The following is a 19,454-nucleotide window of genomic DNA, read 5'->3' on the forward strand; positions in this document are numbered from 1 at the left end:
AGTAATGCGGCTATGAGATGTTTTGGGAAAAAATTTAAATGGGATCTTGTGAAAGCATTTATTTATCGATAGATAGATCAATCAATCGATGTTTAGATATAGATATATCGATTATTTTTCCAGCCTACTACCACTACTACTGTAGTTTAAAGAATATTAAAAGAGGGATAGGATTCGATGGATAAAAGCAAAGCGTCAACGTACGAAGGTGACCTTGGCGGGTTGCACGTATTCTGAATCCGTTAGGTCAAGATATAAAGAGTGGTCGTATCATCGACATCTGGCCACTCTTATAGCGTCTTTCCTTTCATAACAATCATGAAAAAGCATCATCCATTAGTACCTTTATTAGGTGTATTAATCGGAGGGGTTGCGCTTATATTAGCAGCACCGAGTTCTGATAACGATTTTGAAGATGTTTTTTACGATCAACGACAAAACGGTTCAGAAAATTTTCGAATACATCTTAATGACGTAATGGTAGTCGTTGCACCTGCCGAAGCATTACTTAGCGTAGCTGCCGGTTCTGAACTTTTAAATCCAACCCCTAGCGACAATGTACCTTTAGATGATCCAGATAAATTACCTAAGGAATGTAAACCCGGTGGTAAAGGAAAATGTAACAAACAATCAACAACTGCTGGAAATGCCGCTACAAAAAGGTGAGCTCAATATTTATTTATTATTTAATTATTAATAAAGTTTACTACTTTTATTTATAGACAAATAAATTAATTAAAAAAATTGATCTCTTTTCATATATATATCTACATATATATATATGTATATATATATATATATGTAGAGTACACATATATTAAAAAATGTTGTTAAATTCTTTTATTATAATGTTTTGTTTTTTTTTTTTAGAATAAAATATTAAAATAATAAATTTAAAAAATATACTTTATTCATATATTTTTAAATATTATACTTATCTAAGTAAGCAGTGAAATATTTTCTATTTGTACATTTTTTTGTACCTGCAGTTTAAATATGCTTTATATTGGACGTAAGGCAAATGAGTAATAATAATAATAATTTTATTATTATTTATAATAATTTTATTTTATTTATAATGATTCAGAATTCGATGGTTAAATTATTGGAATAACATTTAAAACACTATAAATATATGTTTATTTTCTTATATATAATTTGACAAAAAATATCACTTTAGAATTTATTAATGACACTATCTCAGGATTTAGTAGACTGAGATATTATGATTTAACTTGAACTATATTTGAGCTTGATCTTTATATTAGATGGCGGTAAAATTTCAGAATTATTCCAAATAATTTATCTAGCTGACAATATTAAGATATAATTTTTATTTTCCTATTATCATAGCTCTACAGCTATGCTGCAAGAAGACTATGGTAATCAATAAAAAAGTGGGGTATGGTTTTTTTTTGCATTTTTCGACTTTTCATAACCTAGGAACCCCCACTAAAAAGAAGTAGTGGGCAATGTTCGTACTTCCATATACACATGTGTTGGTGTGTTTGAAGCTTAATAATGTTTGACTGGATAAACAGATTTTGATAAAATTTTGTAAATTCGTGTATATGGGGAAATCTGGTGATAAAAGTTTTGGTTCAATATCTCCAGGGGGTAGATAGTTTTTAGTAGTAAATTTTCCCAAAATTTTGCAAACATAGTCCCACTTTACATTAATCTCAGTACATGCATGCATGCCTATCTTACCATTTTAAAAAAATATCTTGTGATAAAATTCCCACTCTTTCCCCCAAAAATGAAAAAATATATCTTTTTACCTATTGCAAATTTTTTAACTGAAATTGTGTATATTATCCTAGGCATAGTTGTAGTGCAACTGACCTCAAAAAAAATACTTTGGGGCAATATTGTGGGTCGGGGAGTCAATCAAAGTTTAAAATGAACTATTTTTAACATTTTTTAAACTTTTTTGGTTTATTTAAGCATATAATGATAATTTTACAATAAAACTTCATTATAAATTAGCTCCACCCCAAAAAGAAAACTTAGGTAACTTTTTCCATGTATAATTATTTTTTCGCTATATAAGAATAAATAACTAATGCCAGGAAAGTATTACAACTTTGTTGTCAGCTTTTTATTCGATAATTTCAAATTTTAATTTGTTATTATACTGCGTTATTGTTTAATAATTTAAAATTAGGTTTTTTAAAGTTATAACTGATATATGATGTTTTTATAGTGAGATGAAGTATATTTTATTATGATTTCTATTAAAATAAAAATAAAAATTGAAGGCATAAAATCATGGACTATTGAATTACACCATAGTCTGATAGTGATTTATTTTTTCTTTCCGGTATAATTCCAGGTCTACCATTCAATTACAATTACCTTTGCTCCCTTTTTTACACTGACAAGATATAGAACTTGTATGGTATGAAAAAATTCCAAACTTGATTGGATTCGAACTTGTATCTTTTAGTATAAAAGAAAGAAACGCTACTACTCTGCTACGGAGACGGTTAAGTGATAATTACTGTAATCTAATATTTGAAATATTTTTTATTTATAATTTTTTATATTACTTTTAAATATTTTATCTCCAGTTGTAGATGTAAAGTGAATATGTAATTAACATGTTTAACAAGTTAGTGACCCAGTGAACCAAGAGGACTAGTGACCAGTTTTATTCTACTACTGATAAAATAATTAGTTACAGTTATAATTTTGTAACATATATTTTTATTATTTCGTTTTATTTTATTATTAATGCTTTAAGCTATAAAACTTGATAGCTAATTTCTATAAAACGTAATGGGAGGTGAATCAGATTTGTTGTATACGCTGTTAATCTTTCTACTGCTATACATTGTCTTACATTTTCTCTTCTGACGGGAAATGAAAGACCCTCCTATTTTATATAGCATTGACCATTACACCTCTCTGGTGCTTTATAGGATTTATATACTTGAACTAAAATCACACAAGAGGTCAACAAAAAATAATTGGATCATAGATATGCATTAACCAACTCCATTAACCGGTGTCCTCTGGATATTAGTTCTTTCTTAAAAAAATTTATGAATTAGTTCATCACAGAAGCCTTGAAGCTTTTACATGGGAATATGGAAAATGGAATTTTGTAGCGTATGAAAAATGCCATATCTAACTTGGATTCGCACCCGGGACCCTCAGACGAAAAGACGAGACGCTACTTCACCGCCACGGAGATCGGTATTTGTTTTGATTCTTTTTCTTCGAAATATTTATCAAAAAAAAAGATTCGCCCAGCGAATAAATCATAAAACAAAACTATTTCTGTGAGATGGAGTTGAAATTTTCTTTTGACGTTTAAGAAAAATTTCTTACGACATTTATTAAAAATTCTAATGTTAAAATATATTAGGGTACAAATCGTAAACATTTTGTACCCAGAGGAAATTAGACGCCAAAAATTAAAAAAAAAAATCTATCATTTATTAACTACGAGAGGAAGGTACTCATTATAAGGGATAACTCCAGCTGATCCAGCCTAATGGAATTATTTTTCTTTGTGAAACATATTTTCCCATTACATTTTTAATTCATATAAGCTGGTGGTTATAGATAGACCACTCGGCCAGTTACCAAAAACACAGTAAAATTCATTGTCTCAAAACAGGAAAAACAGAGTGTCAACGGGACTTCCAATCTGTTTCTGGAATAACAGATATACAACCAATTCATTACTTCCCAAAACTTATATTCTTTCTATAGTCCTGTTGTAATTTGACAAAATAAAAAGATTTGGATGAAAAAATTTTCCCATGAAAGTTGTTTAAATTATACTTTATGTGTATTTCTCTTTGTATTTTTTTTAATGTACCCACTTTAGCGTGAAAATCACAAAAAGTCTTTCATTATATGAGGCGGAAAATTTATTTATTATATTTAATTCTTGATTTTACACAATCTTTTTTCTAGGATTTATCATTAAAGTAAGATTTATCAATGAGTAAATTACAAATAAAAAAAAATAAAAAATAGCCATAAAAGAACTTGGAACTCCAGTTTAAATTTTTTTAAAAAAGTTGATTCAAAGTTGATTTTTTTAACCGCTCGTAAAAATGTTGCTCTTCTTGATATCAACCTACTAAAGGTTGACACACCTCATTAATGTTAATGAACTAGGTCATCTCTTCATCTATGTCCAGTACTTGTTTACTTTTACCATCCTAGCATCGTAGCTCTAGAGCTATGCTGCAGAAAGAAAAGTATGTTAATGAATCAAAAAATGAGGTATAGGTTTTTGAATTTCTCAATGTTCATGACCCAGGAACCCCAAAAATATAAAAAGGGGGTAACGTTCGTATGAACGTATGGATAAACCGATTTTGATGAAATTTTGTACAGAGATCGTGTGTATGGGGCAATTTGTTGGTAAATGTTTGGGGTCAATATCTCCAGGGGGTTTTTGGGGGTCAATTTTTTCAAAAGTTTGCAAACAAGTTCATTTTATGTTAAGAACAAAATATCGATTTTTTTGAATTTTTAAAAACTTTTATTGGATTATTTAAACTTTTAGTATTATTAAAAGTTTAAATAATAAACTTAGTTATAATATTACAATAAAATTTCATCTTTATTCACTCCCACCCCTTATCACCAAAAAATAAATCTTTGGTAACTTTTAATTGGTTGTTAATTTTTTAATGGAAATCTTTTTTTAAGTTTCTTCCATTTAACATAGAAAATGTAGAAAAATTAAAAAAAAATTGTTGGAAGGTGATTTTAGAGGTGGGATAGCAGAAAAACCAAAAAAAGAACAATTTTTTCAATTTTTGAAACCTTTTTTGGTTTATTTAAATAAACCATATTTTAATGTATAATGATAATTTTACATTAAGACTTCATCATAAATTTCTCCATTTTAAAAAAGAAATCTTGAGTAATTTTTTCATCATAATGTTCCACTATATTAGAATAAATAACCAATTCCAGGAAAGTATTACACTTTTGCTGTCAACTTTTTTCTATATAGAAAACTTTGAATTGAATTTCAATGAAGTAAAAAGAAAAAAAAATCAAATTTAATGGTAATTTTCTAAAATATTGTCTTTTTACAGATTTTTTTCTGAAGTGTACGAATAATGTAGTATTGGAAAGGAGCCATGACTCCAGAAAATTTCTTTTTTACTCTTTTCATTTTGAATTTAAAAATACATTCAAAATTTGATGTTTAACCGAACTTTTTATTGTTCTTTAAATTTATATTTTATCGTGAATTCTGATTAGTAAAATTATTATATAACTTGAAATCGGAAGCTTTATAATTCTATTACAATCAAATTGTTTGTTCCATTGTTTATTATAAAAATTGAATTGAGAAATAAGATTACATAAAATTTTAAGTGGTAAGTGAAGAATTAACTTCATTCCATAGTTATAATTATAACTTTGGAACTTTGGAATGACGTTAATTCTTGAATAATTAATTATAAAAGTATTTTTATTTTAAATTTAAAAGAATTTTAAAATAAGATTTTTACAAATTTATTAACATTTTTAAAAAGTTTAATGTTTTAAACTTTAAAATTGTATTATTTTTCAACATAAAATGAAAATTTGGATAAGAAATATTTCTTCTTTGAATTGTCAGTTTTTGATTTAATTCTATTAAGTTATCTCTTGCTAGATTATCTGTCGTAAATTTTCTTTTTAAGATTTAAAAATATTATACTTATTATTATCTTTACTAAAATCTATTAATATTAAAATATTGGATTAAATACATCCATAACAAAGTATTATTATTTAATCCTACAATAGTATATTATTACCATCTCTAATTATCGTAAAAAATCTTATCATGTTTCATTAGATTTAAAGTAGATCAAAGCTGTATTCATTAAATTTGTTAAGTAATGACTTGAATAATATCAATCAATCAACACTTACCGACTATTAATTTGGCACCGTATTTAAAAAGGTGAAACAAAAAAAAAGTCAGGAAGTATTATTATTATTTTACGTCATATAGTGTTTTTTTTTAGAAGCCATTCTTACTTTTTTTACGTTCAGACTACCTAAGTGTCACGTTTGCATAATTTTAGATTTTTTCTTTTCTCAAAATTTTCATTCTGATTTTTTTGTTGTGGCTCTTTCCTTTCTTCCGTCCATTTTCTTTCAGGCTTAGATTGTTTTTCTTTTTCTGAAACCTTTTATGAATTAACTTTTTAAATTCGTCTCTATTTTCTATTTTATCTTTTGTGATTCCTAAACTTCTAAGATCTTTATAAATTTCTGTGAACCGTTTAGGTTTGATTTTTATTTTATCAAAATGATTGAATATTTGTTTAGTCAATCTTATTATCTTCCATTATGTAGATATTACCAAAAATCCTAGCCTTTTTTTTATTGTTTGTTCTATTATTTCTAGATTTTAATAAATTTCCATGGTACTTAGTCTGTATTGTTGATCTTCGTTGGGCCGTATATTTTCCTTTGGATTTTCTTTTCTAATCTAAATATTACTTTACTAGAGAAGATTTGTAAACAGATCCGTATAAGACTTCGGGTAGAATTACTGTTTTATAATGTCTGATTTTTAGATGAACATTTTTTGTTATAATGTACGTTAAGTACATTATAATTCTATTACAATCAAATAATAAACGAAAACGAGCTTTCAGTCGGAAATATAATTTTCATACGTCAAAAATTAATTTAAACATTAGGAAAGCATTTTTGAAAGTATATGTTTGGAGTGTAGCTTTACATGGAAGTGAAACTTGGACGATCGGAGTAACTGAGAAGAAAAATATTACAAGCTTTTGAGATGGGGTACTGTAGGAGAATGTTAAAAATTAGATGGGTGGATAAAGTGATAAATGAAAAGGTGTCGGGGCAAATTGATGAAGAAAGAAGCATTTGTAAAAATATAGTTAAAAGAGGAGACAGACTTGTAGGTCACATATTACGACTATTCCAGGATTATTCCAAGAATGGGAGGAACAGGTAGATGGGTAAGATTGTGCAGGCATGCAACTCTTGCAATATGTAAAACAAATTGTTAGAGATGTGGGGTAAAGGGAGTATACCGAAATGAAACGACTGGCAGTAGATAGGGAACTTGGAGAGTTACATCAACCAGTCAAATAACTGAAGAAAAAAAAATTATTGTAGGGCAACAAAAACCCTATTTGTATGAAAAAAAAGCAGTTCACAAGAAATGCGAAGGCAAGAAACTAGAATCTTAATAAAAACATAAACAAAGTTAAACAATTTAAAGAAAGACTAACGTGTGTGAACTAAGGCGGTCTGGAATGCGGGAAGCTCAAATTTTCCAAATAATTTTTTTTTAATAAAATTTATGTAAGGATTTTTATGAGCTATTTAAATGTGATTTTTATCCCCTTTGGGATGAGTTTGAAAAGATTTTTAAATGGCAGTTTATCGAACCAATATAACTATCTGGTTATACACTAAATAGATTCAAGTTTTTCCAACTCTTCCGTTTTTAGTTTTTTGTCTTTTTCTAAACTTTTTAATTTTAATCTTTTAAGGGTAGTAAATACAAATATTTTTTTTCTTGAATGTAAAAATAATTTTGGTTTGATTTAATTAAAAATTTTTCTGATGAATGATAATTCTAAATTTCAGCTTTTTAGGTATTTAAAAAAATAAAGAATTACTATGAGTGAATCATTGAGGATTTTCTTATTATTTAAATGTTTTCAATGTATACCTTCTTAGTTTATACATTTATTGAATAGAGTATATTAATTTTAGGCTTAGGCTGAAATACAGCTATCTTTCTATTTTATCTTTTTTATCAAAAGAAATTAATTTGGTACGTATGAAAAATGCTTTCTTGTAGCAGGAATTTAAACCCAGAACCTTCCGGAAAGCCTTACCTTTTGCCTTAGAGTATTTTGTGAAATTTTGAACGGATTCAAACCTGGGACTAGTACAATCGTTTAGAATAATAGTAATAATTTTTATTTAAGTAATATTTTATAATATAATAAATTATTTATAAAATATAATCAGGTTATAAATTTTACAACTGAGATTTAAAATATATATATTTTTTTGTATGTTCAGACCATCTTCGGACCACGTTTACATAATTTGGATTTTTTTTCTTTTTCCAAGCCTTCCTTATTATTTCTGCTTGAATTTTCTTCTTATCGCTTTTATCGTTTCATTTAAGATTTCTTTTAGGTTATCTTGAAACTTAGATTCATCAACCAATTTTCTAAATGTATTTTCACTTTTTTATTATTAATTCCTCAAGGTCTTTCTTATTCAATCAGTTTGAACCAATTTGTTTTTTTTTTTTTTCATTTATCCACTTAAAAATGTTTCTTTTCAATCTGCTATTGTTCATTCTATATAGATGTAATATATATATAAAATTTTATATTTCTTTTTCTCATTGGTGATTCAATATTTTCTATTTATTGATATAACTCTTCCGCTTTTCTTAATTGGTACATTCCATCCTTATATTTCGGACCGTACATTTTTGCTGAGGACTCTTTTTTTCAACTCTGCTAATGTTTTGCTGAAGAATTTTTGTTGTGCTTTTGAACCATGTAAGGCTACTGGAAGGATTAATATTTTGTAGTGTCTTAATTTGGCTTTTACTGTATGGATATTTTGTTGTATAGATTTCCAATTAAGTAACTTTTTTCCATTTTCTGTACTCTACTTTCATTCATTTTTTTTCTAGACCTGTTGGGGTTATTACTGCTCCTAAATAAAATAATTTATTTATCTTTTTGATTATTTTATGATCTGCTCTGCTTTAATTTATTTGTTTTTAATTTGAGTTGGAGAGCCATTCTGTTTAATCATATGAAACTTGTATACCTATTTTATTTGCGTATATTTTTTAAAATTATACTTTTATTTTAAAGAATTAAAAATAAATATTTAATAAAAATAAATAAATAAAATTGTCTAGATTAATAATTAGGTATTTTTTTAAAAATAGTATCTTATCCTGTTCAGAAGTCAAAAAGATGTTACATTGTATTAAACAATAGAAATAATTAGTGAATTTAGGTCAGGTCATACCCAACGGGGTTAATTATTGTCATCTGATGAATCGATTTTAAGCTATTCTACCTCCTTAAATAAAAGATATCTTTATCATTATAATTATATCAGATATATTATACTTATCATGTAAATATTTATATTTTAATGAATATTATATTTTAGTGCTGTTCACAAAATTGGCCTTCATCGTTTGATATACTCTTTTTATAAAAAAAATTGTTTTGTTTATTGTTTGAAAAATATTTTGATAGATCCATTTTATATACTCAAGAAACCGAATCAAAATTAAAACAAAATTTGTCGATCTTAAAAAAATTGGAACTCATGTGTCTTGAAAATTGTTCAGTTGATTTTCATAAACATACTGTATTCAAAAGTTACCACTTTTTCATAATTGGACCATTTTTTTAAATAATTTTAAAGCTAAATCTTAAAAAAGAGCTGACAAAGTATTGCATAATTTTTCCGGCTGTTAATAATAAAAATCGAAAGAGTTTGAGTCAAAAAACAAAAAAAAAAAATATTATTTTAGAAGTTGGGAGTACATTTTAGGAAAAACTTTCCTAAAAATATTCATATATAGGTTAAGCAAATTTACATAATTAAACTTTTCTCTAAAGCTAACATCCCCCTTCAATAAAGGCAAAAATTAGAAAAAAAATTTCAAAACAATATTCTCCATTTTAGGTCCTGGGTCAATAATTTAAGAATATTGTATTCATTTCTTGATAAATCTATATATGAAGTATAAACTTACAAAAATTATTGAAAAATATTTAAACCGAAGGGAGGAAGAGAAAAAAACAGAAGTATATATTTTAATTTTAAGAGTTAGGGGTTGATTTTTTGAGAATTTTTTTGTATGCATGGTAAGTAATAAATTTGCTTTTATAAATTTTCTCTAAAATTCCGCTGGAGAAAATCAAAATTAGTTTTTTCACTACATCCCCCTGAAAGAATTAAAAAAAAAAATTAATATGATCAGTGCTCCATGTATAGAAATATTTGAGTTAAACTTGAAAAAATCGGTTCGGTCAATTCTGAGATACAAGGACAAAAGCAATTCAACGCACAAACATATATGTTTGGTTCTAGATGAACTAGTTGGACCCTAAAACTTAAAGATTTGCAAAAAATCCGATACTCCATTTTTGACATGATCATCATACTTTTTCCTTTAATATAATAGCTATTCTAGCTATATTAGCCGAGAAAGTAAAAATGATTTGTACAATTTTGGTAAAAGTTTTTATTTATTTATTATAATTTTTGTACAAAATCACTTTTTTGAGTTCAATACACCTTAAATTTTTGTATGCCACATTAGAAATATTGATAATTTAATATTAATTTAAAATTGATAATTTAACATTTTAGCATAAAAAATTCATTTAAAATAAAATATAATTAATTAGTTAAAATCTGTGTAAAAAATATTTTGTTTGAGTGGGTATATCCATGTAATATGAGATCTTACAACAAAGAATCGCGTAGAGATTTTGTAACATAAGAAAATTAATATTCATCTTTGGTATTTGAACCAGAACCTTTAGATGAAAGAGTGAGATGCTACCCCTCTACCAAGGAGGTCAGGAGTAAGTGTAAATAAATAAATTTTGTTTACATTTTACTCTTTTCTCATGTTTTTTAATTAAGAAATTATTTTATAAAACCATTTTACATTTATCGTTTTGTTTTCATTAATCCTTAATTGCAGTATATGTTACAATTTTCTTTTTATAATTTCTTTTCTGGTAAATGAGAATGAAAAAGGAGGGGAAGTAACTATGAACTTCTTATATATTTCTTTGTGTCTCGAACTTAGTTTTGCTTTCATCTTACACTGCTTAGTACAGTTAAAAAAAAAACGTAATTATTATTACGTAAAAACTTAATTGTTTAGAGAGAGATTGCCGTGCAATTTGGATTTATCTGTATGAATAGTGAGATAATTTTGTCACGCACATTATGGTACTATACACTATAATTCCATTATATAATTATCTATTTTATTTATATTATAGATATAATATTGTATATATAATTATGTATTAGTACCATTTTAATTAATAATAATTTTTCTCGTTGTAGAATATATTATTTAAAAATAATTTGATTTTAAGGGATAACAACAAAATTAATTAATTATAAAGTTATGTAACTTTATTTCCAATTTTTTAAAACTAAAATATTAATTTCAGCCTATCCACATCGTAATAATTAGATCTAATTTAATCCTTGGTTAACTCTCGAGGTTTTACTTATTAAATATCTTTCAGTTTCTAAATTAACTATTCCTTGGGTTTGTTAAAATATGATATTTCTTTTACTGAGACGTTACCACAAACTTTCCTTCGATTCATTTTATAATCTGATAATTTTTAAATTTATCAGACTGTTTTCAGGATTTTTTTTTTTGATTTTCATTCTCCATTTTTTTCCGGTACTATTGTGGTGAAATAGTAATGTCTCTGCCTTTTATCCGGTTGGTTCTGAGTTCAAATCCCAGTCACGCTTGGTATTTTTCGTACACTCTATAAAATTCATATAACATCGAAATATTGTAATTAGCCCTGTATTTGCTTAAAAAAAGTAAAAAATAAAGTAATATTTTGTTGAGGAAAATAAATTTAAAATGTTTTTAATTGACAAATCTACGTATTCGAAAAAAGTTAACTACTTCTGCATAAAATCTCTTATTTCTTGTATTAACCTGCATTTAATGTCTTTCTTACATCATTTGTCCTTTACAGTTTTATTACCACAAATAAAAAAATACTTCTGAAAAAAGATTTTATAATTTTCCTTCTAGCGATAAAACAATGTCATTTAGTAGCATTTTCCTTGTTGAATCATAAATAAATCTTAAAATGTCTTTATTTTATTCTTGGATTATTACTCTACTATAATTTTTTTATAGAAGAATATATTTAATATTTTATAAAAATTGATTAAAAAATTTGATATATCGAATAGTAATTATGATTTGTTACTCTCAGCACTGGAAATATAATTTTTTAGTCTTTTATTCTAACTAAAACAACTTGATTAAAAATATATCGTTACTTTAATTTTATTTAGTTCTTAATTTTTATTTTATTGTTTAAAAGGAATTTAATTTAACCTTTTTGTTCAACAGATTTTCTTCCATACATTTAAAATATTTTATCATAATATGCCAATCTCCGTGACGGAGTGGTAGCATCTTTGCCTTTCATCCGGGGGTCCCGGGTTCAAATTCCGGTCAGGCTTGGTATTTTTCATACACTATAAAATTCCATTTCCATATTCCCATGTACAAGTTTCTATAGTGAAATAATTAATCAAGCAAAAAGAAAAAAAATATGGTATTATAAAATGCAAATATAATTTTATTCCAGTATTACCAACGTAATGTGAAAAAATTACCGTTAGTTTTACAGAATATTAAGCTAATAGCCTATTAAGTGACTTTACTAACGGGTTTAGTCATTCAAGTGGGTAGATTAAAAAGAAACTTTATTATTATTATTACTACTACTAATGTTAGATTGTAGGCTAAAAATAATCAAAAATCATTTGTCATTATAAAAATAATAAATGGCTTTAGTATTTATAAACGTGCTAAGTCATGCTATTAAATTAACTAAAACCATAATGGTGGTGTAACACGTGCGCTAATTCTATCTTCCTAATTTATTAGATAGGATTAACTTTATCGTAAAAGTAGAATTATTCTAAGATTATAGAATTTATAGATTATTATTACTGACTGTTACTCCTTCTGATTGAGAATAATTTAAATGACTGTCATTTTTAGTGAGGGTTTACGTAGTCCGAAGTGTTCTACGTCAAAATATTTGTTTTGTTGTACCCTTTAAAGTGATTTCACAGCTTTATCATGACCATTTAACACTTTTTTTGAGTTGCCTCTCACTGGACACTTGGGGTGTGCTGATTTCCTATTTAAAGTGCATTGTTTCGAGGTAGGAACATTTTCAAAATGCGTCTTTTTTTGTTTATCTGTTGCAAAGTTATTTAAGGGTTGCCGTACTTTGTTAAAACCTTTTTGTATATATATATAAAGTATAAGTTCAAAATAAAATTTATGCTGTAAAAGAAAACTACAGGCTATAGGAAAACGAACAAAATGATAATTGAATCCGATGGGAGACAATTTTCATTAAATAAAATAACGTCGGTATAAATCGATCGGTACTTAATTCTGGTTTCTCACCAAAAATATTTTATAATAACCATTTAAATAACTTCAATATACTTTATATGTTTTTACCCGACTACGTCCATAGGAGTGGTAATTTATTTAATTGTTAAGTACGTTTGTTTGTTTATTCCCTTCTTTAGCTTCACAGATCCACTAATTACAACCAACTTTTGAGTAGTAACAGGCTATCTTAAATAGTCTATCTGTAGAAGGGGACGCTGCACTGGGGGCCAAAATTTAAAAAATACGCTATTTTCAAATTTTAATGGTGGCACTCTATATAAAGATAAAAACAAAACACTTCTTGCCTCTTGTAATGTTTTCGAAAAATTCATCGTTCTCGAGGTATAAGCGAGAAATGTGCTCAGCAAAAGGAAGCAGAAATGCATCGCGGCTAGCGCCCGCCTGCGCGCTGTATGTTACCGATATGCGTTGCTTTGCATCGCTATTAATAATGAGGTCAGAGCCTGTGCGTGATATCTCTATCTACATCATTGTACGAAAAGTTAGAACCTTTCCGAGATTCCTACTCTCATCAAATACTGAATTTAATTAAAACAATGTAGCACGTACTTCCGAGCTCCGATTACTATTTTTATTTTATTCTTCCTGTTACTGACGTTGTGAAATTATTAAAGCTGTTTTTCTTAATATTTTAATTAATTATTCTGCAATTACTGTACTGAATTATCATAACGTTAAAAAAAATACCAATATTGTATCTAGATAACTACTATATTGAATGGTAAGGTTATGAAAACAACAAAAAAGTGCTAAAGAAAATAATTATTAAAAAACAACAACAAAAAAACCGACTACTAATTAATTGTACACATTTATCAAGAATAATTAAAAAACAAAGTACCAAAAAATAAATAAGTTTTTCTTTCTTTTCTTATAGGCATTTTTTTCAGGATACAGAGCTAATATAGGAAATTTATTATTACTTCTACATTATATGATGTAGTCGAGTACCTGTGTAGGCTATATGAGATGGTGATTTTAATGGTTTCCACTTTGTTAAGACTAACAGGCGTCCAAATACAACATAAAATGTAGCAGTAATATTAAATTTCACATTACTGACTATCTTACTGTATTCTGACAGATTCACTAAGGGAACTAGGAATAAATTTCGTTGTTGCATATAATATTTTTGGTGGTATGTTATTTATTCAATTGCCTCGATTATCATGAAATATTTACGTACGAATTGGCTCCGTAAAGTGTAGACCTAGGCCCGAGGTTCGGGCTTTCGCGAACTCGGTTAGCTAGTTCAGAGTAAAACGATGTAGAACATTCAAGATGTCCGTATGAGGCCTGAAGCGAAGGCAAAAGCTGAATGATAAATCACTGATGTAATTGTCTACCGAGGCATTTACAGTGGTGGCATCCCAACGAGGCCTGGCTTATTACTATGAGATGTAAAAGTTAGTGGGCGAAAGATAACTCCCGTTAGCCCACCAAGGCTATGAACGGGGGGAGGTGGTGTCGCGACTGGAAGCGTCACAAGGCGTAGGTATCTTCCCCTACAGGGTTGGGATGTATTCTGACAGAGGCCATTCTGATGACTGTGATGTGCTATCAGGTTTATAGGGTCTAAAAGACGATCTACGTCATCAGGGCTAGGAACGGAGGGGATGGTATGGCGACCGGGATCGTCACGTCGCGGGTGTCTTCCCCTACGGAAGGGGGTCAGGATGTATCCTGAACAAATTCCTGTAAAAAAAAAGAAGAACAATTTGTTTAACGATTTTTTGTTCGTTTTTCGAAATTATTCTAGGCAGATATGTGCAATTAGTAGTCGGGATTTTTGTTTTTTTAATAATATTTTTATTAATACTTTTACTTTTTTGAATGCTTATATTTTTTAACTGTATTCTCCGTTATAATATGATTAAAATAAATAGCTGCACTATTTTTTGGGAAAATATTGTTCTGTTAAACTACATTACCATAAGTAGATTGCTATTGACATTGATAAATAATTTTTTTTGTCGACAAACTGATTGATCGTACAATTGAATAGAGCGTGGTAATTTCAATTTAATCGCTTTAACTTTTAACCATGACCAATTATAAATATTCGCTTATCATATTTGTTTATTTTTTATTTAAAAACGTTTTACGGTATATTAACCTGCTTTAAATTTCATCTATTTATTTGCAAAATAAATCTGGTATCCATTTTTCCATTATATTCTTTTGATTTTTTTTTAATAAATAAAGGATATTTTATTAAAGAATGTAAGAGTATACCTTTATACATTTTTTTTGTTAGTAATTTAACTGGTTTAATACAATTTTTTATAATTTTTTACTACTGGTTAATCATTTGACCGCAAAATAGTAACTTTTTTTTTACTGAAGAATTAATTTACCACAGAAGTTTGCAAAGAAGCTTGTACGTGGAAATATGAAAATAGAAAATTGTAGCATATGAAAAGTGTCATACCTGACCGGCATTCGTACCCGGGACCTCAGGATGAGAAGCCGAGATGCTACCACTCTGCCATGGAGTGGCAGAGTGGTCTCACATTATATTTATTATCTTATTCATGTATTCTGATTCTTTATCTTTATTTTTTTTTTATTCTTACTTTTTTCGTATTTTTTTTTAATAGAATTAATTATTTCTGGTCATAGTAATTTATAAAGTAAAGTAAAAATTATCTTATACATTTATTGTTGAAAGTATTTAAATGTTTAAGAAAATAAGGCATACATTTTTGATACATAGATTCTTCATGATATTAACTGAAGAGCAACTGATTATCGGCAATATATTTGTTTCTTATCTGCAAACGATATGATTTTGTAAGGTGAAAAAGTACTCGGTAATGATACTGATGCAGTGAATAGATTCTTATTTATTTAAGAACATATTTATAGGTTTTTTAATTTTTTTTAAAGTCCATAAAATAAGCCATCAGATTTAAACTGTTGAATTGATAGCCGATTTATTGTTTATTAACGGAGATTGCATCCTCGTCAGTAATATTCTATTTTGTTTAGTAAATTCAGCCGTGTGACTAAAGTTAAAGAATTTAAATAACATAACTATGGTATATATGCAATATTTACAGTTTAATAAATGAACCTTTATTTAATTTTTTCTTTTTTAACCGTTTTTTGGTTGTAAATGAGCATATTTACCACTGAAAAATTCCTTAATTTAAAAACAAACATTTTTTTTCAAACTATAATATAAGTAGGGGTTTTAATCATTCTTGTGGGGTTCTCTTAGAAATTTACTTTATTGTTCTATTTCGTAATATCTTTATATCTAAATTAAATTTATTTTGTTTTCTTCAGGTAAATTGTTTTTAAAAAAATTTAGATTTTTTCTTCCTTTCCCAATTTTGGATCGGCCTTCATCTTAAAAACGGTAGTTAAAGCTATTTATCCGTGCTTTGTACATATAAAAATGTATTTTTCCCGGTTCTTGATGTTACTCGACAAACACTACTAAGAGGTGACCGAAGTATGGTCACCTCTCATTTTTTAATTTTATGTTTTTTAGGCAAATAACGGGAGGCTAGTGCAGCCAGTCGCATTGCACATACAGTAATAGTGGCAGTTGCTGTGCTGGTTGAACCTTCGCACCCCTTAAAAAATCAACATTAAAAAAAAAACCGAAAATGGTTTTTAGATATTTATCTGAATAGTATTTACAAGCCTCAGTCTAGTGAATATCTCGTTCAGTATAGTCAGAAATGGGGAAAATATGCAATTATTTTTCAAAATGTTTTACCTTTCTTCACCCCTTTCAAGGTCGAATTTCGAAAAAAATTGTAAATTAGTTCTTAGATATTCACATGAAGACTGCACACGATAAAAATCAACAGAGAAAGAGATATCAGTGGTTAATTCCACGATTTACGTGACTGATTCACGTTAATTTTTATCTAATAAAAATTGAAAGATCATTCTAATATGTAATATAAAAAAAAACTACTTCCGTTTTTATTAAAATTATTTGTTATATCCCTTGAAGACTCAAGGGATAATTGAATGCAAGTGAGTCAAAAGTTCAACTTAAACTTATTCCAAAAGCTATGAATAATATAAACTGTTTATTATTGGTAAAAAAGGAGTTCTTCACTAAAAATAGTGAACTAGTAGTAAAAACTAAAAATAGTAAAATAGATAACCTGTTTAAAAGGTTATTAAAATCTTCCAGAGTGCAATAAAATCAAAAATGTAGATAGGTGAATGATCACGAACCTTGTTCATTACTCACACAACCCATTGATATTTGTGGGTAATTTTTTCATTATTTAATAATATATTATATATTATTATAAGATATTATAATTCTGAATTGAAACGATCACTTAGCCGATCTCCGTGGCAAAATGGTAGTGACTTTGCCTTTCATCCAGTAGCCCCTGGGTTCGAATCCCAGGGAATTTTTTTTATTTTTTTGGATTTCTCAACACCCTGAAAAAATCTATTTCTCATCAACCAGTAGTTACTTGAACGGTTAGCCAGTAGTTGCTTGGAAAATAAATAAATAATTTTAAGATAAATTTATAAATGTTTGATTAATTAAAAAAAAAAAACTTTTGTTCAATTTCTGATACCGTCTATAACTTTGATAACATTTTTATTCTAAAAGTGTAATAGGTTTAGGAATCTCTTGAAAAGAAATCTTAAATACTTACTCTATCGTATCACTGAAAAATGGATGATATAATGCGTTTAGTTTGATTATAACTTTTATGATAGTGGAACAAGTTACATAGAAATGAGTAATACTGAACAGTTACTTTCTATATATTTAATCATTAAAGACAATTAATTACATTTTTATTTTTAGAGTATATTATAGAATCTTCCATCGCGGCTTCGCCCGCGCTGTCGAGAAATAGTTTTTTAGTAATTATATGTGGGCTGTTGCTCTCAGAGCTTTCGGTAGTACGGATAAAATTTATGGAATATACAATATACATATATATATATTTATAAAAATATATATTAATTTGGATGAATCACAACTTTTCAGCTGTGAAATAAATGAAATGGTTGTCATTCGCTTTAATCTTATTATCAAACTAATTTGGTTTTACGTATATTACGATAGTAATACAAATTGATGTTTTTCAGAAAATGACATTAGATTTAATAAATCCCATAATAACTGTCTGAAGAAGTCGATATTGATGTAGACAATGATCGATATAGACGATGATGTTAAATTTATTAAAAGAAGTTTTAGTTTATTTATTTATTTATACTTTTTTGTCATTTATGTAGTAGTGAGATTGGTGAGGTTTGAATGTGGTAAACATTTTGGGAGTCATAAGAAGGTTATAGTTAAAATTTCGTAAACTCTGGTTCAGTAGTTTTCACGGTTAGCGAGAACAAATAAAAAAGACGTTCTCTTTATTTAGTAGTGAAATATATATGTATATTATTTATTTATTATTAGAAATAATAATCGACTATTAATTAATTAAATACTAATTAATTTATTTCTTTTTATTTTCAGGTCCAGATTGCGTTTATCAAATTTATTAATGCCGTTTATAAACAGGGCTCATCATTAAAAAAAAATCATCTGAAATTTTATTATAAAAAATAAAATAAAAAAATAAATCAAGAACATCGGTCAACAAAAAGTCAATGACCTTATAAAAATCAACAAATTGTAAAGTCATGTAATTTATTATTTATTTATTTAAAAAAAATTATGTGATATTTTAGTATAAATAATATAATTATAATATAAATTGTGCAAATTTTATTTATTATATCATACAATAAATTCTTGTTATGGTTATTTATTTATTTATTATTTAGTTATTGAATAAAAGATAGAAAAATGTATTGTCTTTATTTATTGATGTTACTATTACATTTTTAAAGGAGCATTTGATATAAAGAAAAATCTGCAGTTCGGTTATATTATTGAAACCTATTTGTCCCGCCCGGCTAATCTAGTGATTAAACTCGTCATCGCAAAATCAGCTGATTTTCAAAGTCGAGAGTTCTAAGACTCGAGTCGTTGTAAAAGCAGTTGCTTTTATATGGATTTGAATGCTAGAACTCTGGGTACAGGTGTTCTTTGGTGGTTAGGTTTCAATTAACAATACATCTAAGGATTGGTCGACCTGAATCTCTTTCTAGACTACATGTTTAGCGGTACATTTACACATACACTGCACTACATCTGCAAAGCCGGTAGCAGTAATCGCATTTGCTTATACACACACATCCAGACCCGGCAGTA

General features: G+C 27.3%; 1 protein-coding gene across 1 annotated transcript; it reads left to right on the top strand.

Moving 5' to 3' along the window:
- The first annotated feature begins 261 nt into the window (after positions 1-261).
- LOC142322913 (uncharacterized) lies at positions 262-19,031 on the top strand. Its single transcript, XM_075362001.1, has 2 exons — positions 262-662; positions 18,714-19,031. The coding sequence occupies exons 1-2, from the start codon at positions 319-321 to the stop codon at positions 18,769-18,771; spliced, it is 402 nt and encodes a 133-aa protein (XP_075218116.1). The 5' UTR covers positions 262-318; the 3' UTR covers positions 18,772-19,031.
- The last annotated feature ends 423 nt before the right edge of the window (positions 19,032-19,454 follow it).

The sequence above is a fragment of the Lycorma delicatula genome, chromosome 4, assembly GCF_047948215.1.
Source record: "Lycorma delicatula isolate Av1 chromosome 4, ASM4794821v1, whole genome shotgun sequence".
Lineage (NCBI taxonomy): Eukaryota > Metazoa > Arthropoda > Insecta > Hemiptera > Fulgoridae > Lycorma > Lycorma delicatula.

Bases quoted from the DNA above. Each gene is read 5' to 3' on its own strand.
- LOC142322913 (XM_075362001.1), top strand. From the start codon at position 319: ATGAAAAAGCATCATCCATTAGTACCTTTATTAGGTGTATTAATCGGA. The intron at 663-18,713 runs GTGAGCTCAATA...TTTTATTTTCAG, and splicing joins GGAAATGCCGCTACAAAAAG to GTCCAGATTGCGTTTATCAA.